Source organism: Aspergillus versicolor, assembly GCF_001890125.1.
Source record: "Aspergillus versicolor CBS 583.65 unplaced genomic scaffold ASPVEscaffold_6, whole genome shotgun sequence".
NCBI lineage: Eukaryota > Fungi > Ascomycota > Eurotiomycetes > Eurotiales > Aspergillaceae > Aspergillus > Aspergillus versicolor.
Genome location: NW_024467529.1, coordinates 1,987,754 through 2,011,355, shown reverse-complemented (window position 1 = coordinate 2,011,355; position 23,602 = coordinate 1,987,754). Strand labels below are relative to the sequence as shown.

Sequence of the window (23,602 nt, the reverse complement as noted above, 5' to 3'; positions counted from 1 at the left end):
AACACGAACTCAGTTATGCTCAAAGAGCAAAGTCAGTTTCGGGACGGAATATCAATACGGAGTAAAATGGTTGCTGTCCACCTTCGGCACTGGCCCACACTCACACGTTAGCTATGACCCACGATCGAGCCTGATAAGGCTTACAAAGACGTTTGAGGGTCCTGAGCAAAACACGGTAGAGTTACGACACCATTCTGTGGCGGCCACGGCGTGGATTCCGCCTTTAGATTGCTGTCTGGACTTCCAACGTCCAGCCACACGAAGCGGGCAGCCACTTGGGAAGGCCTTCACATGCGGGACAAGCTTCCATCCTAATCAGGCAATCACCTGCACGACTAGCCAAATACACGCTAGCGTCTGTATATCAAGGCAGAACCCTGTCTCGACTTTCAATCAACTGCGCAGGAGCACTTGCACCGTCAGACAGCTTCAGTTCCTTATCGGACAGGGATCTTTCTTATCATGAATAACGGATTGAATCTCTTTGGCTCGTTTCCACAAGCTCGAATCCGCAAGAAAGTTGGCGGGGTAAGCTCAAGCTCAACGGACTGATTTGGTCCGACTTGTGGCTCCTCGCCACCCTAGTCCTCTTCCGGCTAGGGCGTTTGTTTGCTTGATCGATCGCTTCTTAACGATATCCCAAGAACAAAGAACACAACTTGAGCAACTCCGGCATCACGGTCGAGCGTAGGTTAGACAGCTGGAGCTGTTGCCCTACATTCGGCGTATATGCATAATATTTAGACGTAGTCCGTATGCAAAGGTTGGACGGACTGCTTCACGACGACGTCACAGGTACGCTAAGCCCGATCAAGACAATGTAAAAGGGCTGTGAGTGGCTGCGCTCGCAGTCTGTGGAGCGCCCGATTACTAGCCCAATTCTGGTGGACGAGGAGCTTCGCTTGAGTTCACTCGTCCACCCCATTCCACTGTCTTCATTGAACTTGGACTGTACCCAGCGCGGTGGTTTCTCTGTATGTCTCCCTAACTACATCAGAAGAAGAACTGCTGTCATGCTAATATCCGGCTCCCAAACGCCTAGGTGTCCCCGTCTGCGGTCCGAATTCAACCAGTGTATATACGTCCCCGCCGGAGATAGCGTATGGTCCTATTAAGCCCGATTGACTCCCTTTTTCTTCTTTCTCGGAAGAAAGAGCAGAAGAGCCGGATACTGAGCACTGGAAAAGGGTTTCTGATGGACAATTGTGGGACGCTGAACGGTCTGCTCGCACCCTGAGAGGCCGCTTTGCGTTCCATCGGGTTCCCCAGCCTACTTTGCTGAGAGTGAATTGGTTCACTTAGACATATCCAGATATACAACGACTAAGCGACTTGGACAAACAGCTCACTGCCCCCAATGGGATACATGGCGGGATGACTGACAACAATCACTCTGAACATGCTCCCTTTACCCCTCCTTCACAACCATCTCCCGCACCTACAATAATGCCAGCGGGAAATAACTGGACCATGGATGAAACTACACGAAATAGACTACTCAAGAGGTACAAAACCCAGGTAGCCTCTGGGACTTCTACCGTCTGCGCTACTCTAGCTGTGGTACGTTCCAGGCAGAACTCTGAATCAGCTGGAACACTTGCTAATTGCGCAGACCCCTCTCGAGAATGTCAAAACTCGCATGCAAACGTATGTTTCTGGCGATGTCTTCTTTCCTGCGCGCCGCTGACTTGACCAGGCACAACTTCCAAAACGTATTCCAGTGTGTTCGATATCTCTGGCGAACCGAAGGTCCTCGTGGATTTGTTGCTGGTGCGTCTGTTTTCTCTCTTGCAATACCCGAACAAAACTGACCAAAATAGGTGCTCTACCTCCTCTTGCCAGCGTCACAGCAGTCCGGGTTGTGAACTTTACTACCTACAATTCTGCTAAACATCGCATATCCGACTTTATCGAGGGAATAACGGGTCAATCTCCCTTGGCCATATACAACAAACCCGGCAGCGCCCCTACTGTCTCCACGATTTTTACTTTCATCACCGCGGGCTGCATTGCCGGAGCGATAACCTCTCCACTCGCTTGTAGGGTTTATCCTTTTCTTCTTCTTCTTAATATATGGGCAAGTTCTAACAGTATAGGCCCTTTCGAACTGGCCAAGAACGTGGTTCAAACATCTGTCCTCGTATCAAATCGTGCCCAAGCTTCCCCAGACGCTGTGAGAGACCACTCGTTGCGGCACAAGCCCCGCCTGGGAACCGTCCAAGCTATCAGGCAGATCGTACAGCGGTACGGATTCAGAGGTTTGTACACGGGATTCTATCTCCATGCGATGCGTGATACCGTTGGGTCTGGCCTGTATTTTGCGGTCTATGAAACGGTCAAGCAGGTTGCAGCCAGGGAGCTTGGGCCTGATAAGTCTCCATTTGGTGCACCCATGATTGCCGGCGCAATCTGCAGCACTGTACCTTGGTTTTGCGTGAGTGCTCTAGGAAACCCCGCTGGCTCAAATTTGACAGTACTGACGATGACAGACATATCCGCTTGACACACGCAAAACGCGCGCGCAGAGCGTACTTCTCGGAAAGACGAAGGAAGTCGGCGAGGCTTCCGCCGCAGTTGCACGGTCCAGCATGTATAAAGGACTGTCCATTATTTTGATCCGCACTGGGGTGAATAACATGATTTTGCTCAGCATCTTCGAATATATTAAGATGCGCATCAACGAGCTGGACGGATGATGGATTTCAGTATTGGCGGCGCCCAGGCGTATTAGTATTATATTATCTGAACATAGCAATAAATACTAAATATCAATTTTCTATCTAGTAAACAATTATCCATTGAGTCGTAGTGAGCGGTTCGTAGACTAGCTGGCTAAGCTATGCAATCATCGCTGCCTAAGGCACCACCACGTCATCTTGGTTGCCGTGGGGGCAGCCTGCGGGACACTTTTCACATCAACAACTTTCTCAACCTCAAAGCGCAGCACCGCGCACCGCCAAAATGACCTCGTACGCTATCTCCACATGTTCTTCAATAAAAGGGCTACATTAACAGATGCAGAAACATTCTCCAGATCCCTTTCCGCCAGTCGCACACTGTCTCCCTCTCGACTGCCCTCACACAATACATCTCCTCCAAATATGACCAGCGGCCGGATATGTTCGCAGATGACCTCCAGATCATCGACCGACTACGAAGCGAAGCCGTAAATGTCCAGGAACCCCACGTTAGCGGAGTCAGCCGGTTAATCACCTACGCGGCGCAACTAAAATGGCTTGGGGGGAAGTTTCCGGTTGATGTACGTCCGCCCTATTCGATTCGATTCGAGTGAGCTTGTTGGATTGACTTGACATGACACGTAGGTTGGGGTTGAGTTCCCCTGGTATCCTGCTTTTGGATTCAATACCAGCCGGCCAGGTATTTCTTTCGCTCTGTCCCATCGGGGGTTTCCTTGCAAGGCTAACAAACGGGAACAGTCTCCCAGAATAATATCCGCTTCGAACTCGCAAACATTACCTTCAACCTTGCCGCCCTCTACTCTCAGCTCGCATTCTCCGTAAACCGCACAACGTCCGATGGCCTCAAGCAGGCGTGTAATTATTTCTGCCAGGCTGCTGGGATACTCGCTCATTTGCGGACAGACATTGTCCCCGACATGCGCTCGGCTCCGCCTGAGGACATGGACGAGATGACACTACAGAGTCTAGAAGAACTACTACTGGCCCAGGCGCAGGAATGTTTTTGGCAAAAAGCAGTCAAAGACGGGCTGAAGGATGCGTCGATTGCGAGACTCGCGGGGAAAGTCTCCGACTTTTACGCGGATGCGTGCGACCACGCCGTCAAGTCGAATGCAATTAGCCCGGATTGGATCCACCATATGACTGCGAAGCAGCATCATTTTGCGGCAGCGGCGCAGTACCGCCAGTCGCTGGATTGTCTTGAGAAGCGCAAATATGGAGAGGAGGTGGCGCGGCTGCGAGATGCGGTGGCTTGTGTGAATGAAGCGCTCAAAGAGAGCAGATGGATTAACCGGACGGTTTTGGGCGACTTGCAGGGGCTGAAGAATCGAGTGTCGGAGGATCTGAAGCGAGCTGAGAAGGACAATGATATGATTTATCTCCATGCGGTGCCGCCCAAGTCGGAGCTGAAGCTTATTGACCGGGCGAGTATGGTTGCGTCGAAGGCGCCGTCACAAGTTACGGATGCAATCTCGCTGCTAGGAGACAAGGGTCCACTGGGACAGCCGCTGTTCTCGAAGTTGGTGCCGTATGCTGTTCACATTGCGGCTAGCATCTACTCGGATCGAAGGGATCGCCTTGTCAACGAACGAATTATTGGGGAGTTGGAGACCATGACTGACAAGCTACGCGAGTACGTCTCATCAACTCAACTACATTTGGACCTTGCTAACTTCTTTAGTCTACTATCCTCGCTCAATCTACCCGGCTCGCTTCAAGCACTAGAAAAGCCTCTCGGTCTTCCCCCGACGCTAGTCTCCCACGCAGAGGAAATGCGGCAACAGGACGGGCTATATCGGCTCCGCAAGTCCCTCCAGGACATTGCCAAGGTAAAGTCCAACGACAGAGCAGTCTACAAGGAAGGTGTCGAGCTGCTCGCAGCTGAGAAAGAAGAGGACGACGCATATAGACGGAAGTTCGGCACAGACCGGTGGTCCCGCGAGTCGTCCGACACTGCAACGCCGAAGCTATACACAAGTTGCCAGGAGATTGACGGCTACTTCTCCTCCGCTCAGAGCAGCGACAACCTCGTTGAGCAAAAACTCCAAGACTCTGAGTCTGTATTCCGTGTTCTAACTGGCACAAACCGTGACCTTGAGGCATTTGTCCCCAGTAGCCGACGCGCGACAATACCTCCCGAAGTCGAGCGCGAGGTCAGCCGGCTCCGAGGTTGTATTAGCGAAGTGAACCGGTTAGAAAGCCGTCGGAAGCGCAAGGCACAGACTGTCAAAGACAAGGCTCGAACAGACGATATCAGCTCAGCCTTGATTCGCGAGGCCGCGCGGTTGGAGCGTGAGTTCCCCATGCAAGTCATCCAGGCAAGTCAATTCGAAGACCTCTTCGAATCCAGACTCCGCGATTACGACGTCGACCTGCAAATGGTTTTCAAAGAGCAGCACGACCAAGACCAAATCGCTGCGCAGGTCCGCGAGGCGAATCGTGCTTTCACGCGGGCACACACTGGAGATGCGTCAACTAGGGAGCGTGAGAAGGCGCTTCAGGAGTTGGAGAACGGGTTCCTGAAGTATAAAGAGATTATTTCCAACATCGAGGTCGGACGGAAGTTCTACAATGATCTTGCTAAGATTGTTGGCCGGTTTAGAGATGATGCCAAGGCATTCGTGCACAAGCGGAGGATGGAAGCCAGTCAGCTTGAGCAGTAAGTACCTTTATCACGCTGTTCCCCGGCTGCACTAACTTTGAGACAGGGAAATTTCCAGCGTCGCAGCAATGGCATCCCTCAATATCTCGCCTATCCGACAGGCACCGCAGCCAGTGTCGGCACCACCTCCGACACAGTTCCAGCCCGTCCAATCTCCAATCCAACCTCAACCCCAGGCCGTTCCACAGCCACAACCTCAACTCCGGGAACCATTAACAGCACCCCAGCCGACCCGCGGAGTCCCGCAGGTGACCCCGGGAATGTGGTCTCCCGAAATGGGGATACGGTTTGGCGGCAGTTCGGGGACGCAGCAGCAGAGCCATCCGCAGACATGGGATCCGACCAAAGGCGTGAAGTTCTCATAACTGATTCTTACTATAGAATACGCTTGGATATAGATCGTCGTACAAGAACAAATACATACAGCTCGCGTCAGCCAAAACACAACATCACATTGAGCATATCCAGAACCTAGTCATAATTATAAACCCTCCTCATAACAGCTGCCGCCTCCGCTGCATGCTCGCGCGCCGAGATATCCAGATCCTCGCGCAGTGATAGAAACTGCAACCTGCCCGTCCACGTCTGCCACTCGCGCCCAACAACCTCACTCAGCCGCGTCCACACATCTTCTTCTCCCTCTTTAGACGTAGTCTTAAGCCTCGCCCTCCTCTCCCTCCTCTCCATCCGCGCCCGCTGATACAGCTCCTCCCCCATGATAATCAACCACAGCGCAACAGCCGTAACGCACACTTCATTCCCGGGCCCAGACGCCGAAACAAACCCGAACCACGGCTCATGGCTCCCGGCGACAGCCACAGTCTCCTCTCTTCCTTTCCCCTTGACGTTTTCCTTTGAATCGAAACCTGCGCTTTGTGGAACACTATGCGATCGATTTCGAGTACGATTCCAGGACTGCGGTTGCGGCTGGGACTGCGACTGCGAGTTGGAGTATGAATGGGAATGCGAGTGCGAGTGCGAGTGCGAATGCGAATGCGAATGCGAATGCGACGGCGGATGATACAGCGTCTCAGAAACCATCTCAACAGCCACGCGCTCCCCGACATTCGGATACAAGAGGAGTTTCTCTTTCGTCAGAAACACCAGGAACGAGATTAGGTTGTACAGGTGCTTCTCTACCCCGCTGCTTCTGCGGCGCCGGTGGCCTAGATCCGACCCTGAGGATATTGGTACGTCGGCGGCGCTGGGATCCGCGTGCTCATCGGCGAAGGTATCAACCTCAGCATCAGCATCGGCGTTGACGTCGGAATCTAGATATCTCGACTCGCTCCGCGCGCGGAATAGCGATGAGCGGATGGATCGTTTATTGCGACCATTGCTATTCCTTTCTGTACGCGCAGAGGCTGATGAGGGAATAGAGCTGGCATGCAAAGAATAGGCCGCAAAGTCTCGCACCGCTTCATTCGTGAATCCATGCAGCGCATTATACTGTTCCTCGGCTTCTGAGCCATACCCGGATATACTAATCAGATCATCGAGTGCGATCCCGGAATCGCGATCTTGGGCGCGGGCGCTCGAATCGAGGGCCCGGATGAGCTGGAGGAGTTTATCTTGCGATGGGGAGGGGAGGTCGGGGGTTGGTGTTGTTGGGTCTGTGTCTATTGAGCGCGGGAGGGATCTGCTTTCTTTGAGGGTTGTGAGGAGGAGGGTGTTTCGGGGGATTTGGGATGCTGTTGGTTTTTGCTTTCTTGTTAGGATCGATTTATCTGGAATATAATGGGTTTATAGGTGGTATAAATGAGACGTACCGTGTTGGACGGCGGTGTCGAGGGAGATCCTGTCTGCCAGGTAGAGCGGGATTATTTCTTCGATCGGAGTCATTTTCTTTCTCTGCTTCTATGTAGAATGTTACCAGGATAAGTTACATGGGCGTGGGGGATTGATTATATGTGATACGGCGCCCGGCCAAGTCGGATGTATATAACTCCATTGTAGATTGTCATGACGTCAGGGTATACACGCATAACAACAGCACAAAAAACAAACACGCTATACTAGAACACGACTATTTACTGACTATATACAGACCAACGCCGTCCCATTCCCGTCCTGACGGGCTGGGCTGGCTAGCTCCTATTCACATCACATCATATCTCATCCCGCGCAACCTAAACCTAGCCGTACCCTAACTTCCATTCCATAATTCATCCATTCATAAGTAATTAAGCCTTCTCCTCTAACCCCTCCAGAAAGAAATCCAACTCACTCGGCCCGCCCTGGCTATGCTCATTCTCAGCAATCTGCTCAAGCAAACTCAGGAACGGGTCTTTTTCCTCGTTGGCTGCCGCGCCCGTACTCCCGGCGACGGCGCCAGCACCAGTGCCGGACGAGGGCTGCGACTCTGGGGACTCGACGGGGACGGGGGTTGATTCGAACGGGAATGTTGCGTATTGGATTTGGGACTGCGGCTGCGGTTGCGGTTGAGACTGCAGCTGGGATGGTGTTTGGCCGAGGTGGATGTGTGTTGCTGTGGAGAGGGACGGTGAGAATAGATTCGATGGGCCTGCGGCTCCTGCCCCTGCGGGTTGGTTGAGTAGTTCAGGGTCTGTGGGGATATCGGGCCATGTTGAAGATGGAGAGAAGGGGAGCGAGGTTGGGGAGGTAGATGGGTGGCGTGCGTGAGAGTGAGGATGAGAGTTGTGCGTGATGCCGTTTGGTTGGGAGGGGAGTGTCGGTGCGTAGAGAAGTTGGGGGTCGAGGTCGATTCTATATCGTCATTAGCACTGGCACAAGTAACCGCTGGGCCAAGGACAGGAGAGGTAACATACTGCTCATCATCAACCAGCCGTACATGGCTCCCATCGACAACAATACCGGGATACCGATCAAGGAAGTCCTCGAGATGAAAGACCGGCGCGAACCTAACTGGTCGTGCTGCAAGGGTACGAACAAGGTCCGCATGGCAGGCGGACAGTGTAGTGAGGAGGTCACGATGATGTTGTACACCGGTCCACGACTGCCGCAGCCATGCGAGCTGGTGCATTTCTCTCGTCAAAAAGTCCGGACTGGATGCAAAGACCTCGCCGTCGCGGCGCCCGTGGTAATGCACGCCGTGGATGTGTACTGTGCCTGCGACGGTAAGACAGTAAGCCACGAGGTCTGGCCACTCGATGCGCGGTGCATGGCGGGCGAGCTCGACGAGCTCGGCGATGGCATTGGCGTGCGAGAAGCACAGGGTTGTCGCTTCGATTTGCCAGCTCTGGTGCTGGCCTGAGCCGCGGAGCTCGGCGAGGTCTATGGGGAGGAATGGGCGGTAGAGCAGGCAGTGGACGAGATGGTAGATGAGCTTGGAGAGGAGGAGGAGGGTGCTTTCTGGATGGCCGAAGAGGGCTTCTATGGACGCGAAGAGGTCATGTGTACCGGCGGCCCAAAGGTCAAGTTCCTGCCGGATCTTGGAGAGGTTGGAGAGGGCGTGCCATGGGAAGTGCGAGTCGCCCTTGACGCCTCCCGCGGCGAGATAGCGGTGTGTGACGCCGAGGATCCGCGATATATCAACAAGAAGCGCGGAACAAGAGCCCGCCGTTTTGCGGCGGTCCGACGAGTACGGGATATTAGGGCCGACCGGGTTAAACAAATCCCCAGGGTCAGCGCCCGAAGAGTGAGACGCCGGCAGGCGTACAACGATCGAGTGATCGGCGATCAGACACGGACGCTTCGACCCGCAGGCCAGGAACCGATCCATCACGTAGACAGACCAGAAGAGGCGGCGGCGCATCTCGCGTTCCTGCGGGAGCGCTGGATGGGAGGGCGGCAGTTCTCGATAAAGATCCAGAGCAAGCACCATCGATACCGCATTTCCTACCTGGTCAGCTCGCGCACCACCGGTTGTAGTAGGACTGAGCGTACCTAGAGTCATGTAGGCCTTCTTCCCACACCCGTACGCATAGAACGTCTGCGACAGCAGCAGCAGCGTCTGGAGATTCTCAATCGAGGGCTGGTCGGTGTCAACCATCCGCCGGGCCTGGCGGGCGTACTCTAAACTCCCCGGCGGGGCGTTCACCGTCGTGTACCTGTTCAATCAGCAATGCATTAGCCGCCGGCACTCGAGAAACCGATCAAGAGGCGTACCGTAGCGTCAAAGCATAAATAGCCATGGATAAATACACCGGCAACTGGCCATTCTGGTGGCGCTGGCGAGTAGACGCCTCATCTAGAATAAAAAATGGCTTCCCATGCAGTCGTGCAAAGTACGCATCCAGCATCGCATCCGGCATGCGACCGGGCTGGGGGTGCGCATACGAAGAAACCGCCGGCGGCGGCGGTGCAAAAGGAAACGCCGCCGCTGGGGGTTGCGATTGCGATTGCGACTGCGGATGAGCATTCGAATGGGGATGATGGGGATGGGGATGTGCAAGCTGCGGCAGATCGGGCTTCACAGGCGACGAGGGCGAGAGCGGACGGGTGTCATCCTGCAGGCGCTTCTCGAGCCCGTCGACCCGTTTCAGCAGCGCCTCGAGCACATCTGTTTTCGGGCCTCGCTTTTTAGGAACAGCGTCTGCAAATCCACTATTAGCCCAGACCAGAATCAAGTCGCCTTTTGCTGGAATTCGGGCTGTTTTGTACCGTAGATACAGGCACATTGGAAGACCTTGCAGGCTTCGCAGCTGGGGCGGAGGCGATTGCATTTGATCTGACGATTAGCGCCCACTCTCTCCACTATTTTCAGGACGGAAATACCTTTCGCTTTCGACACGACTTGCAGTTCATGGACTCACGGGGCTCGGCCGTGGCCCGGCGAGGCGTCAAGCGGTCGATGCTGACCGTAGGGCGCGACATGACAGAACAATCAGGTCAAGAGAAGGGGAGGCGAAAGCAGGACATGCTGGAGACCAGAAACGAGGGATCGGTTTTATTATAACGTGGAGCCCCGGACATGGCTTGAGGCAGAGGCTAAACAAAAGAAGACTAGGAACGGACGTAGAACCGATGCGGGGATGGTGACAGTGGGAGCGAGACAGCGAGAGAGCTGGGGACGGTGGGGACTGGGGACACGCTAGGCGAGCAGGCTAAGAGTAGTCGCTCGGCTAAAGGTGTCACTCCGACACAGCGGGATTTTCCCCAAGCAAGAACGGACCGCCGTCCGGATCGGCAGCCAATATATTCAGATTCAGTCTTCATTTCAGTATGCCTAACTAATATACGAGTGAGGGTACGATCCCGACGCCATCCGCACAAAATCAAACGGCACGTTCTGCCCGACCAGCAGCCGCAGCGATTCCACCGTCGTCCACGCATTCACGTCCTCAATCCTGTATGCTGTCCACCCCGACATCTCTGCAACCCCCACCGGGTCCCCATTGCGCTCGCCCCGCGTCAGGTCCAGGTACACTTTCCCCCGGGTCGACGGCGGCGACGCCCGCCCAGTACTGCGGTAGTGCCGCAGCAGCGGTTGCACCAGGAGCGACTTCTCTGGCGGCAGCGCCGATACAATCACAAACGGCTGCTCGACTAGCTTGACCGACTGGATAGATGTAAAGGGTTCCAGGCCGTCCGCTAGGGGCCCTGTTGCCCGGAACCCGACCGTGTAGATTGCGCCCACGCCGAGACTGCGTAGTGCGAAGATACTCGCCGATGCTTCGCTCTCTGTGCCGGACAGGATGATGGCAGCACGCCCGCGGTATGCCGAGGGGACGTAGTCGCGAGTCAGCGTCGCGCGGATGCCCTTCCACGTGGCGTTCTCGCCAACCAGGGTCCCTGGGCTAGTCACCACGATTGTGTCGACGAGGCCGATGGCTCGCGCAGCGTCGCTGATGGCCGGGAGCCGCGAGCTGCTGCTGCTGCTGAGGGGCGGGTGGAGTGCCGCGCCGCCAAAACTTGGCTGTGTAATTACCCGCTCAATCGATCCCGCTGGTCCACGGTCGATGGAGGTCAGCGTGTGCGGGAGACTAAGCTCGTTAAAGCACTTCTCCATAAACATCGACTGCGGCGTCGCTCGGAACGAGCCGATCGCGTATATGTCCCGCTTCGGCAGCTGCCCCATAATATGTAAGGCCTCGTTGATTTCCGCGGCTGTCAGCTGGCCAGGAGCTGCAATCATCGGTAGTAGTGGATGTGTTATAGGTGAGAACACCGTATTCAGCGCTCGCGAAAGTTGTCCGAGCTGTCCCATATTGACAGCCGACAGTAGTGGATACATCCCATGTGTCTGCTTCACCGTTGACCGGAAGTACTCCAGTTCGTAGTTGGCCTCCACACTATCCACCATCGCAATCATCTTGACAATATCCGCATACTTGGCGCTCTCTGCAAAAATCCGCGGCGCCTCTGGAGACGTCCACTTCCAGGCTCCCGAGAAATCATGGAACGCAGACATAATCACGCTGTTCCCCTTCACCTCTGCCAGCTTGCGCCGAATATCCTCTGGCAGCCACAGTTCCACGTCAATATACTCCACCCCCCACTGAATAGCTCGCCTCAAATACCGGTAAAACAAGGCCGGGTCGTCCTTAGGAAACTTCCCATTCTCCTTTGTGCACCTCGTGGTAAAGATAATCGGCAACTCCGTATGCTGCCGCAGCAGCATCAACTGCTGCCCTACATACCGCAAACTGGGGACCGGGCTCTCAGGGTCCTGCGGCACCGGGTCCAACAACAGATCCACGCGGAGCTCAACGGCATCCGAGCCCACCGACAGAATATCCAGATTCGGCAGCGCGGCATGCACATCAGGGAAAGTCGTCGAGATGAAATTGGTGCGGGTTTTCGTCTTCAAGTCCTCATGCGGCCTTGTCTGGCCTAGAATCAAGGAGAGGAACCGCGTGAGATCGCGCCGGAAAAACGGACTTCGTAGCGAGAATAGGAATTCGTAGTCACATATCTCTGTTAATTCTTCCTCGGGGAATGACCCGTCGTCCACGCAATGCAGGTTGACAAGGATAAAGGCTGATTTGTCGCATCCCTCAAGACTCCGCGGGAGGTCGCTCGCCCGGATCCCTACTACAACAGCGCTGCTGCCCCGTCCTAATGTCGCGAGTGACGTCTCTGTCGTCCATGGTTTCCCTAGTATATCTGCCACCACCTGAACGATCGATTCTTGGCCCGGTCCGTATACCGTAACGACAGCGTGAGAAGGCTCCTGCGGAACAGCCTGAGGGAAAGGAAGAGTACTGGAGGCGGGAGTTCCCTTGAGCGTTGTCGGCGAGGCGGTAAGAGGCGAATCGGCTCTGAGGGTGGTAGCCACGGGTTGATGATGGAGGGCAGTTTGCATCATCTTTCAAGGCATACTTAGGCGGTGCGGGATCTCAAGAGGATTTAAGAAGTAGGCAAGGTTGCGGAGAGATATGTCAGATAAAGGGAATGTCACGCAGCGATCTAAGAGGACGGAGAATTTGGCACGATACGTGGAGTCGCATCGATGATCAGCGGAAACCGATTTCCTTCCACGAGCTCAATCAGTACAGAGTACCAGAATGCCTTCACAGGTTTAAAAGGGAGAGAGGAGAGAGAAAGAAGGAGAGCGAGAGACGGTTAAGAAGAGAACTAGACTAGACAAAACAACACAGCCTCTGGCTAAAGTTGCAGCGGGAACAGGGAAAACGAAACCACCAACAACAGCCTGGGGCAATTGCCGTGGCCTATTCCTTGTAAGAGCAGGATGAGCAGGGAGTGAAACTCACAGTCGGCGAGTAGCAGCAGCAGGAGTAGATTAGTAGTAATAATGAATGGCTGGATAAGAGCGCGCCGACCGGGATTAGTCCGAGGGGCGACTGGCCGCAACGTCAAGACACCAGGACCACGAACTGGGGACGGAGAGGGTCATTTCTCACAGCACGCCCTGGAGCTGGAAGGCAACAAGAGAGTTTTGGATGGAGATCGATGGATCGGGGAGGAGGTGCTGATGCAGCTGTTGGACCAAATGGAAGGGAGATTTTGTGCCTCCCGACGGCTAAATTTCCCCGGTCTCTGGTGCGGCACAAATTATTCCGCCAATCAGAGCAGCCATTCCCATCGCCTTATACAGCGCGGACATCAGAATCAGGGAATGGATAAAGACGGGTTAAACTGGTTAAATGGGAGAAGCGGATGAGTTGCTGAAACTGAAGAAACACGGCAAGGGGAAACAGACAGCTCCCGTCCAGGGACGACCGCGAGACGGGACAACAGACGGACATGGTCCAGATGTAACCAGAGCATAACATACTATAGCCAGGTGGACTACAATACGACGACGCAGTCCTGCTACACTGGGCCTCCTACATGATACGAGGAAAAACTGCTCATATCCACCGACAACCTGGCTGTGCTAATTGTCCGTCGGCGTCCTCCCGGTGCAGAACTCAGTCGCCGCCACGCCAGGGACAGTGCTGACTAGGTACTATTGGCATAGCCCTGAGCGGCTGTGCGGACTACATAAACAGCGTCTACTTCCGTCTTCCGTCTTTCATAATCAGAAACAGTGAGATTGATGCCTCGGTAACGAACGAAAAGTGTATCAAGGGTATAGAAGAGAGTAAACACAATAGATCCAACAGCCAAATAGCAAAACACAAGGCCTGTCCTGCAAGTACACCTCAAATCCAGTATCCCGTGCCACGCACGGACAATTAGTATGTCTATGATGCATGTATGTTCCAATAACTGTACAAGGATCGAAACTGTACGCGTGAATGAACCCGAGGCGGCAAGTCATAGTCAAGACTTATCAGACCCCGACAAACGGCCGAGCCAGTCGCAAGTAGATCGCTTTGAGTTCGACGTTTGCGTCTTGGCATCCAGCCGCTCAGCTGCAAATCTCGCGCTGGGGGTCCAAAGAACGAGGGAAAATGTACTCAGATGAGAAACGAAAGGTAGTGTCCCGCCCGCGAGTCTAAAGAAACTTTTAATTGTAGTGAGCCTGTCGCAATCGGCGCGGGAGATGCCGCGGTAGGCGAAAACAGGGCCAGTGAGTGTTTCAAGGTCGATTGAGCCACCACTCACAAAACCCTAGGAAGATCAGTCAGTCTCCGATATGCAGCCCGTCGCCGACCCGCAATAGGGTCTGGAAGAGCGTCAGATAGGAGGAATATGTGGCAGCGTGATGTTTATCCCACTTTTGGTACGTCGGGACGACACACTCCACCAACCATCGTGCAACACTCTTACGGAGGTGAGATCGCGAGACCATTCATCAGCTTAGGGAGGGGCTTGCGTCGGGCGTTGTTGGCTGTCTTCGACACCCGGGGAGCTCCGTGAATCATGCGGGGCTCTTTCATGAGACTGGCATCGAGTTTTGCTGGTGCTGCTTGAGAGTCAGTAACCATTACTCAATTAATATCAGACGTGGTCACCACAAACCTCGTGTGACAACTCGGGTGTAGTCCCCGGAGAGATTTGGCTGCGTCCTGCTGGCAGCAAACGAGGCGGCACTTGCGGTTCTCCAGAGGTGATTCGACGTATCAGACAGGAAGTCGGTGGTGGACCTTCCGGAAAAGATGGATGATCGGCCTCGGTTTCGCTTTGAAAGGACGATTTCGTCGAAGAGAGTTATCCTTGGGTCCTTCTTTTTGGGGTTCACCCTTTCTCGGTCACTGATAAACTCATTGAAACCTGATAACGTCAGCATCACTCATTGCCTGTTGTTGGAAATAAACTTACCTTGAGTCTGAGACAGAATACCAATGTAGTCAGCATGCTCACCAGGCAAGCTCTTGCAGAATGCATCCATGTCGAAGCTGTACGTAAGGCCTGCCTTCTTCTTGTCGCCACTTGCTGGTTTAAGAAACTTCTTGTAGGTGTAGAACAAGCTGGCGAAGCATCGGACAAACGCAGCTCGCACTTGGTCCGGGTGGAATGCAACGGGGCAAACCAGGCAGATCTGGTGGGCGCAGCGGTTGTGCGCCACCGTTTTACAAGACGCACATCTATACATGTTCTCATCGGCTCGCTCATCACAGACAGAGCAAACCATCTTGTCGTCCCATGGCTGGAGCTGCAAACAGTGCCCTTCCACCCAGGATGTGCCGTCGTTGTTGTGGATTGGCTGGACTACAGGCTGAGGAACGATGGTTGAAGCAGCAACTGTGGACTGTGCATAGACCGAAGGGGCATAGGTAGACTGTAAATCAGTGTTCAATGTAGTCACAGACAGGTTCGGCGCGTGTCCTAGGAAAGGTGCGCTTGGCCGTCTCGGAATCTGGCGCATATCCATTCCGAAAGACGAGCTGCGTCGAGAGGAGGCATCGAAGTGACCAGAACGCTTCTCGCGCAGAGACGCCTGGAGGGCCATTCCCGAGTCATTGCGGGGCGTCGTCGGCAGTGGTGGGAAATGGCCGGAGATGGGCGAAGTATCTCTACCACCCGGCGAGGGCGGGGATCCAGGCTTGAAAGTCGATGCGGTCCCGGGTCGATCCGAGCCCCTGGAGGAATACCCCCTTGAAGCCGCTTGTTCATTACGGGCGTGCAAGAAAGCGTTGAATATAAGTGGTGGGGTTGAGTTCGGAGGAACAGCACCCTGACCAAAGGAATTCGAGTTGAGGCCGACGTACTTTGACAGGTTGGTCGACTGCGCCTTGGAAGTGTAGATGGAAGAGTTCTCGGCCATGAAAGCGTCGTGCGGGAAGGTCTCGACGGCATAAGCAGGAGGACCAGTGGGAATCCCGTATCGACTGTGGAGGGGAGCAGAAAGTTGGAGCAAGGATTGGAGCTTCCTGCGCTGGTGTCGCGGGAGAGGAGTTGGCTTCACCGTGCTCTCAATGAGGTCCTGGTCAAGGTCAACCAAGACGAAGTCGTCCGAGGGAAGTTCAACTTTCTCATAGCGCCGTTCAATGCCAACGATATAAGGGCAAGGCGCTTCCAGAGCTTGAATCAGTCGCGCGGGAAGAATAGGGATCAACACGCCGGACCAAGGAATTGGGAACAGAAGGTCCACCAAAGCCCGAGTAGCAAGATATAACATGGACGTGTGAGAGGACAGGAAGATGATGCGTGACTCGGTGAGCGCATACTCGAAGAGGATGATGATGTTGGCAAGCGAGAGCGTCCGGAACAAGGCGTATATGTCGGTATTCCGGGCACCTGGCAGCTCATTGGTTGCTTCCTTGCGAGCGAAAAGCCGGAGTTCACGCACCGCCAACTCCACCTGGGTTTTGGAGGTGTTGGGGGCGAAGGCTTCCGTACACAGGTTCATCACGTATCTTTCCAGTGGTTGCCAAACGCCCAGACGAGGAGAGGCTGGTGGAACACGTTGAACGTTGTTATCAGTCATCGGGACAATAACGGCCTTCAACCATTCTTTCCAGAAACCAGTCATATTCTCCTCACGTCCCAGGATACCGTAGGCACGAGGAATCCAGAAACCAGTGTCTCCATCAGTCAGTCCTTCGATCTTGGATGCCGCTCCATGACGCACCGGGCGCAGAAGATCAGTCATCAAGCCAATTTTCTCCTCCACTGCACTGATTTCATCTTCCAGTTGTTCTCTCGAGTCGGATCCGGATGGTACGGTAGGCAGTTTAGCCAAGAGGCGAGAGAGCTTGGCCCGCTCCTGGGCTAGCCGCTCCCCCAAACTAGCTGCCAGTTCTCGTTCCTCATCCGTCATATTATCCTTGCGCCATTCTTCGCAGCACTTCTCCAACTGATTGGCCGCTTCATTATTCAACGGGATCCATACAATGGCGCATATAGCATGCAGGCGCGAGCCGTTATCACTCGTCATCACGAAACCATGCCACGTCGACCGCGGCCTCTGGTCCGACGAAACGATGTTGATGTCGTTCGGGAATGCGAACATGGGTACATAGTCGGGGAAGGTGGCACGCTGTTTCAAGTCCTCGGACATTCCTTTCGGGGGGTATCGGTCGAGGAGCACAGGTTCGAACCTTCGTTTCAGAGGATGCATGGCAGGGGAGATCTCCAACGGTTGGGGAACTGGGATTACGGAATTGTAGTTACTTAGACGTCGTGAGGTCCGAATCGATGCTATAGCCAAGTCAGCACAGAGTCTATATTGTAAAACAATCGTCATAGTTTCACGCACCTTGACGAGCAACCGACGGCTGTCTCTTCATACTGTTCATATCACGGAAAGACATGTGCCGCCGCACGCTCCCAATGCTAGACCGAAGCAATCCAGACTGCTGCGGCTCATCGGAGGTAATCTTCTGGGTACGTAACCTGGACCGGGGCCGCGACGCGGGAGTGATAGCACCGGCGCTGAGACTCAGGTCCGACAAAAACGACTCTCTCTCCGAGGCAAACTTGACCAAAGCTTTATCAAAATCGAAATCCTCCAGCCCAAGAAACTGAGAAGCACGGGGGGATTGAGGGGCTGCAAGACTTCCATTGCCGCCGCCGCCGCCCTTAATCGTCATGCTGCTGCGGTTACTGTGCGAGCCGTTGGTACCGGGCTCTGAGTCTTCGGAGCGAAACGAGAGACGCTGGTAGGAACTGCGAGGGCCGATCACAGAGGAGCTGCGAGAAACAAGCCCGTCGAAGCGGGGGTCGTGGGCATCCTCGGCGTCGGCGTCTTCCTCGATTGTGTCTGTCAGGGCGGGGCCTGGCGAAGTGGCATTGGCATTGCGGTATTCCTCCCCCAGTTTACGGAAAGTGTCCAGAACCTCCGAGCCGTCCACACCAGCTATCCAGAAGTAATCTGCGAGCGGGGAGGTCGACGTCTCGGCGGTAGACGAGGAGGAGGTGGAAAAGGGCATGTTCAGAGATGGTCGGGGGTCGGTGTTGGTATCTGCGGGGTTGAGATCATGAATCGTCAAAGTCGTGGGCTTCGTCACAACATTGGGGAAGGAGACCAGTCACTAGAAAACCTTGGACGGCTCCAGCAGCGATTGAGGGAGGAGCCGAGGAGAGTTTAGCGATCAGGGGGTGCGAAAGGACCGGACAGGGCAAGCATAAGTGTGGGATTGCGACAAACTCGCGGAGGTCAGGGGCGGGGGGGAAGACAATAAAGGCGGCTGGCGATCGCAAGGCAGACGACGGGGGAATTGCAAAAGGGAGAGAAGCATAAAAATAGCCCGCCAGAAAAGGAACAGGAGAGCGACAGAGATAAGGGCTAAAGAGGGGTGGGATGAGGGAATGGTGGTTGTGGAGGAAGAAAGAGGACGAGGGAAAGACGTTTCGGTGCTGATCTGGATGTGGAGAGAGAAAAAGGAGCAGCACAGAAAAGGAGGCCCGGCCGAGCAGCTCGCACCTCGCCGCTTCTGGTCAATGACAATACAACTACGGATTAGCAGCCGGGGTTGCAGCTGGAGTCCTTCATCTGTGTTTTCCCCGACAGTTCCCAGTTCCCAGTTCCCTGTTTACTTGTGATTTATTTTTTCTGCTGGGGTAGTTTTTTCTTTTTCGGCAGGTTGCGTGGAAGGGGGGCAGAAGCACAACGCGACAGAACGGCGCCAGAAAAGTCCAGCCAGCCCCAAGAGCCTTGTCTCAGTTGCACGAGAGCAGAGGCCTCCTGGCGACCTGTGGCTGCCTGTCCCCGATCGCGGTCTCGTTCTGTTCCTGGCTTGTTGTGCTGGGACGGTGTTCACTGAGCACTGGGGGCTCAGCCCGAGCAGAAAAAGAAAATAAATAGATAATACGGCAGCATACCTAATCGCCCCAACGTGCAGAACATGCTGGGCAGTGGGATCATGGATGAAGCGAAAACGCAGCTAAGGAATCCCAAGGCCGGGACGAGGTGCTGGGCTACTGCAAGTGTGCGTCTCTAGCTGCATCCGAGCCAACCACCCCATCTTTCTCGTCTCGCCAGGAACCAGCCGCCTGTCCATTCTACCGTGCCGTACCGCCTCTTCTCCACGGTGGCGACGGCGAGCCGGCAGCATGAGGAAGAGTTTGGCTATTATTCTTCATCTCATGACTCCTGGATGCCGCTTCAAAGCACCGGGCGGGAGGGAGAACTCCAAGTGGGGGCACAGGCGACGCTAGAGTGGACTCCAAGCGATTCTGGAGAACGACAGTTCGAGACAACCATGGAACAGCCAATGGCCCTAGTATTGTTGAAATCCAGGAGGTCGATACTACGGCGTGACGAGGTGAGTCTGTCAAACCTTACTTGGCTAGCATTCCCGCTCTGCAGAATGCACCAGCAACAGAATTTGCCAATTGTCTCAGGCTGCGTCCGGCAACGGATCCGTCCCTGAAGAGTGCCTGTCCGTCTACCGAGGTTGAACGCGCACGGTGAACCGCTCGCTGACTAGCTCGCCACGGCGACCCATCCTGCAATTGCATCGCTAATTCAGGCTTGGGGGATGGTGTCTCCCTGTAATATCCGACGTCTATACCAGATACGTCCTGGCAGGGTTGGCGTGTGTCTAGAAAATGCATCCAGGCCTATGGCCGTCATCGAGCGAATCACCGTCAAGCCCGAAGTTGTGGCGATCTGCGGATCAGCAGGAGTCGGAATCCGGAACCAGAGAGGGCAACCTGAGCCAGCGATCACTGGGGGCAATGGAGTTGGCCGATTCAATGAAACGCTGACTGCTTTTGGACTGTGCATCAACCCCGTATCTAAAGCAGTATACACTCTACTCACTGCTGTAGTATAACGAGCACACTGCTCTTGTCCGCCACGGCACTCCAGCGAGTCCAGCCTACCAACCTCTCCAAGCAAGGAGACAACTGCGTCATGACGGTGGGTCTGCCTGATTTTCATCGCACAAAAACCGCGGATACACGGTACAACCACCGAACCGCCCAGAAGCAAACTCGGCTCGCCGACGGAGTTCTTGGGAGTTAAAATTCTGTGCTGGCTCACCATGGGCGTATTTCCCCTTTTGGAAATCATGAGCAGGTAGCACATTGTGGGACAAAGCGCTTGTCAGCTCGCCTATATATTTCCAAGCAGTAACACAGACCAGTGCGAGCAATCCACTTGTCCAACAGCAGGGCATCAAATAAGATCAAGATTCATCCTAATCGCGACCCTATTTGAATACGAGGCCATGAGTATAGATATCCATAGAGAAACAGTCGGAGCGTCTCCGAGCATTCCACGGCTTGTCAGTCGGTGAAGAATTCCGATAAGTAAAGATAACAGCGGGGGACAATGACTCACTGCACTCACCATCTAGTTATCTCCATCTACACAATTATAGAACAACAACAACGATTATACCACAACTATCATTGAATAACAAAATAAGTTATACAAAATGCCCACCCCAAAACTCATAATCTTCGATTTCGACGGAACCCTCTTCGACTCGCACTCCGCAATCACCACCTCCGTCCAACTCACCTTCAACTCCCTCCTCCCCTCCTACGAACCCCCCCTCGCCGACCTCAACAGACTAATCTCCATCGGCGCCCCGCCAGAGGTCACATTCAAAGCCCTACAACCGAAACCAGAACCAGACACTCAGCCAGACACACTCCCCGACGGGAATGCTCTACCCTTCAACGAGAACACTTGGGTCCAGGAATACCGCTCCATCTACGCAACCCACGGGCAGCCGCTTACAAAGCCATACCCCGGTGCGCGCGATGTCCTAACCACCCTACGGGACCGGGGATTCAAGGTCGCGATTATAAGTAACAAGGCTGTTGGTGCGGTGAAGACGGCGCTGGAGGCGCATGGGCTGGATGGACTTGTAGACGAGGAGTTGATTATCGGGGAGCCGATGTTTGGGGGGCGTAGGAAGCCGGATCCGGCGGGGTATACGGATGTTTTGGTTCCGAGGTTGGGGGAGGATTTTGAAGGAGAGGGAGGGGAGGTGCTTATGGTTGGGGATACGGTGACGGATTTGTTGTTTGCGAGGAATATTGGGGCGAAGGTTTGTTGGTGTCGGTTTGGGCAGGGTAATGCGGAGGAGTGTGAGAAGGAGAGGCCTGAGTTTGAGATTGAGCGGTTGGGGGATGTACTTGGGGTGGTGGATGCTATGTAGACATAAATTATAGATTTTTAGATATGATGGTTTAGATAGAACGAATTGGTATTAGACGCTAATATAAATCAAGCAACAGAATAATGCATAATCCCCTCGACATCCAACTGCTCCGCCAAATCCAGCAACTCCCTCGGCTCCAGCCCAACCGTCGCCTCCACAGAAAATATATCCCAATCCAGCTCAGCCTGTTCCGGCGCCGTCCCTGTCCCCAGATTCGCAGACGCACCCAGGACATCATCCTCCGCAGCCAAAACCCCAGGCCCTGCAGCTTCATTACCATTCGCAATCAACTCCGAGCCCGACAACTCCGCAATAAACGGCCCCATGACACTCTTCAAATGATCCAGCTCGGCCCGTCTCAACGGCGCCGTCAAATTCCCCATGATAACCAACTTCTCCAGCACGAAATCCGCATTCCCGACCCAGTGGTCGTCGGGCACTAGCGACGGCGCAATCACACGGATGATGTACAGCAGGAATGCAGAGGCAAAGGCGTCTTCGATCTGGAAGGGCAGGAAGGCTTCGATGCGGTCTTCGTCTGCGAGGGTGCGTAGGGTTTGCAGCACGGTGAGGGCCGACTCGACGCAGCAGGTTAGCAGGGAGGTTATGATTGGGGAGAGGGCGATGTCGAGGGGTTGGTGTTGAGGTGGGGTGCGTGATTGGTTCTGGGTTGGGGGTTGGGTGTTTTCGATGTGTGCGTGGAGGGCGCACATTACGAGGGGGCGAGTTGTAAGCACGACGCACTGTACGAGTTAATGAATGAACTCTGGTTTTAGGTGGATTCCGGTTGGGATCTCACGTGGTGGTAGGCTAATATCAGTCGAGTGGCTGCTCGAGATGCGCGGCTGAGTGAGCCGTGGAAGTGTGTTCGCAGAAGGTCATTCAAGTCCTGCGAGAGCTCTGCCAGGTTGCGAAAGATAGACTGCGTATCTTTGATGAGAGTCCCGTCAAAGTCGGCGCCGACGCCGTATACCGCTGATCAGTCAGCTCTGCGCAATTGGGAGTATGGGTAGCAGCATACTGGTCAGAATGCGTGCGCTTAAACGCGCAAGCCGGACATGCAGAGTGAGTGTCTTCTCATCCACGCTGCCATTGACGAAGAGCTTTACGGTGATGTCCTCATCGCGGATTGAGCTCGGCGCGCCAATCAAGGCTGCAAACTCCCTGTCTAGCATGTACACGATCCAGAAAATAGTCTTGCAGCGACGGGACAACTCCTCGCCCAGTTGCTCAGGTACGTGTCGGTGGATGCCTTCGATGATGCAAATGCGAAGGGCGTGTCCTATCTACTTTGGTTAGGTATATGATGACAGAGTGATGGGGATCTTACATGTTGAAAAGCCGAGATTCTCATATCTATCGACTGAAGATAGATAGCCGCCAGCGTAAGAGTCTCGATGCACTGTAAAGGATTCGGATCCATGCCCGACATATCCGGCATCAGCGCCATAGCCCGGGAAGCATACTGATAGCCGTCTGGCGGGGCATTCGGGGGCCGATTAGGCGCAAGGAACGCCTTCCCGAACGCAATGAGGAGCAAATATTGCGCAAACCACAGGCGCATGGACCCAACCTTCTCTTCCGGGTTGGTATAGAACTCATGCAGACTGCGGATAAACGCAACCTCGTCAATGATATAGAACAGGGGCCCAAAGTAGAAATGCGCGGTGTGAATCAGGTACAGCCCATAGTCCATCGGCGGCAAATCGGCCAGATCCGGCGTCTCATCGACAGGCAGCGGCCGCCATTTCAGAGTGAATAGCGTGCCATCCATGTGCCAGGTATCTGGATGGTGGTTCGCTTCCGGGACCTGCTCTCCTAGCAGTGCGAGCACGCGGCGGCAGAAGGACCACGATGACGATGGGCCCATGTACCAGAATCTCCCATCGGGGGCCTTTGCGAAGGAGTACTCCACCAAAGGATTGTGAGAGAACTTTGAACGCGGCCGATCCTGCGGTCTTGGAGGGTAGTTTTGGACCTCGAGTGGCTCGCCAGGCACATAGGTCTGGTGGGGCACGCCGTTATACACAACAGGCGAGCTGCGGTTTTCAAGCTGGCGCAGGTAGCTGTCTTCTTAGCAGCCATACAACTGATAAAATGAGGCAACCCACCTTTCCGGTACTGAAACGCGGGTCTCCTCGACTGCATAATGGCAGCGGCGTTTCCTCCTGGCACAGCGGGTGCACGGGTTCGTGCCGGAGCACTTGACCTTCATGGTCCGGCATCTTTCGCACCTGTGGCTGTCAGACCTGCACTGAATAGTGTCAGAGACTTACGCTTTATGGCATTTTCTCATCACCCTCGACTGCTCAGGGGCCGTGAGAGGCATTTCAGGCGGTTGTGTGGTCGAAGATAGACGAAGATGGTGGAGAGAATGTCGGAGCAGAATCCCGAGATATCGGAGC

The 23,602-nt window shown here is 54.5% G+C and overlaps 7 protein-coding genes across 7 annotated transcripts; 3 read left to right on the top strand and 4 right to left on the bottom strand.

Annotated features, from left to right (window-relative positions):
* Positions 1-1,470: 1,470 nt before the first annotated feature.
* ASPVEDRAFT_133561 (putative mitochondrial carrier protein) lies at positions 1,471-2,696 on the top strand (the record flags this gene model as incomplete). Its single annotated transcript, XM_040807044.1, has 6 exons — positions 1,471-1,560; positions 1,613-1,647; positions 1,697-1,770; positions 1,821-2,039; positions 2,097-2,434; positions 2,490-2,696. The coding sequence occupies 6 exons, from the start codon at positions 1,471-1,473 to the stop codon at positions 2,694-2,696; spliced, it is 963 nt and encodes a 320-aa protein (XP_040669536.1).
* A 228-nt stretch (positions 2,697-2,924) lies between these two features.
* On the top strand, positions 2,925-5,779 carry ASPVEDRAFT_755383 (putative pH signal transduction protein PalA). The gene is made up of 6 exons (XM_040816302.1): positions 2,925-2,969; positions 3,022-3,259; positions 3,324-3,378; positions 3,438-4,332; positions 4,381-5,358; positions 5,408-5,779. Exons 1-6 carry the CDS (start codon positions 2,962-2,964, stop codon positions 5,724-5,726), a joined length of 2,493 nt encoding a protein of 830 aa, XP_040669535.1. The 5' UTR covers positions 2,925-2,961; the 3' UTR covers positions 5,727-5,779.
* Positions 5,780-5,832: 53 nt separating this feature from the next.
* On the bottom strand, positions 5,833-12,592 carry ASPVEDRAFT_54103 (uncharacterized protein; the record flags this gene model as incomplete). Its single annotated transcript, XM_040814882.1, has 7 exons — positions 5,833-7,069; positions 7,564-8,088; positions 8,151-9,180; positions 9,229-9,392; positions 9,451-9,888; positions 10,052-10,138; positions 10,536-12,592. 7 exons carry the CDS (start codon positions 12,590-12,592, stop codon positions 5,833-5,835), a joined length of 5,538 nt encoding a protein of 1,845 aa, XP_040669534.1.
* Positions 12,593-14,459: 1,867 nt separating this feature from the next.
* On the bottom strand, positions 14,460-18,008 carry ASPVEDRAFT_30269 (dDENN domain protein; the record flags this gene model as incomplete). The annotated part of the gene is made up of 4 exons (XM_040810342.1): positions 14,460-14,599; positions 14,656-14,907; positions 14,956-17,277; positions 17,336-18,008. 4 exons carry the CDS (start codon positions 18,006-18,008, stop codon positions 14,460-14,462), a joined length of 3,387 nt encoding a protein of 1,128 aa, XP_040669533.1.
* A 1,075-nt stretch (positions 18,009-19,083) lies between these two features.
* Positions 19,084-20,286, bottom strand: ASPVEDRAFT_755166 (uncharacterized protein). The gene has a single exon (XM_040816301.1). It carries the CDS (start codon positions 20,108-20,110, stop codon positions 19,547-19,549), a length of 564 nt encoding a protein of 187 aa, XP_040669532.1. The 5' UTR covers positions 20,111-20,286; the 3' UTR covers positions 19,084-19,546.
* Positions 20,287-20,462: 176 nt separating this feature from the next.
* On the top strand, positions 20,463-21,194 carry ASPVEDRAFT_85199 (HAD family hydrolase; the record flags this gene model as incomplete). The annotated part of the gene is made up of 1 exon (XM_040817660.1): positions 20,463-21,194. One exon carries the CDS (start codon positions 20,463-20,465, stop codon positions 21,192-21,194), a length of 732 nt encoding a protein of 243 aa, XP_040669531.1.
* Positions 21,195-21,262: 68 nt separating this feature from the next.
* ASPVEDRAFT_85198 (Zn(II)2Cys6 transcription factor) lies at positions 21,263-23,526 on the bottom strand (the record flags this gene model as incomplete). Its single annotated transcript, XM_040817659.1, has 6 exons — positions 21,263-21,940; positions 21,997-22,172; positions 22,219-22,483; positions 22,528-23,263; positions 23,309-23,431; positions 23,474-23,526. 6 exons carry the CDS (start codon positions 23,524-23,526, stop codon positions 21,263-21,265), a joined length of 2,031 nt encoding a protein of 676 aa, XP_040669530.1.
* Between the last annotated feature and the right edge of the window lie 76 nt (positions 23,527-23,602).

Coding starts and splice junctions, on each gene's coding strand:
- ASPVEDRAFT_755383 (XM_040816302.1), top strand. Junction 3,260..3,323: donor GGGGGAAGTTTCCGGTTGAT/GTACGTCCGCCC, acceptor CATGACACGTAG/GTTGGGGTTGAGTTCCCCTG. Junction 5,359..5,407: donor GAAGCCAGTCAGCTTGAGCA/GTAAGTACCTTT, acceptor ACTTTGAGACAG/GGAAATTTCCAGCGTCGCAG.
- ASPVEDRAFT_755166 (XM_040816301.1), bottom strand. CDS start 20,110: ATGTGCTACCTGCTCATGATTTCCAAAAGGGGAAATACGCCCATGGTG.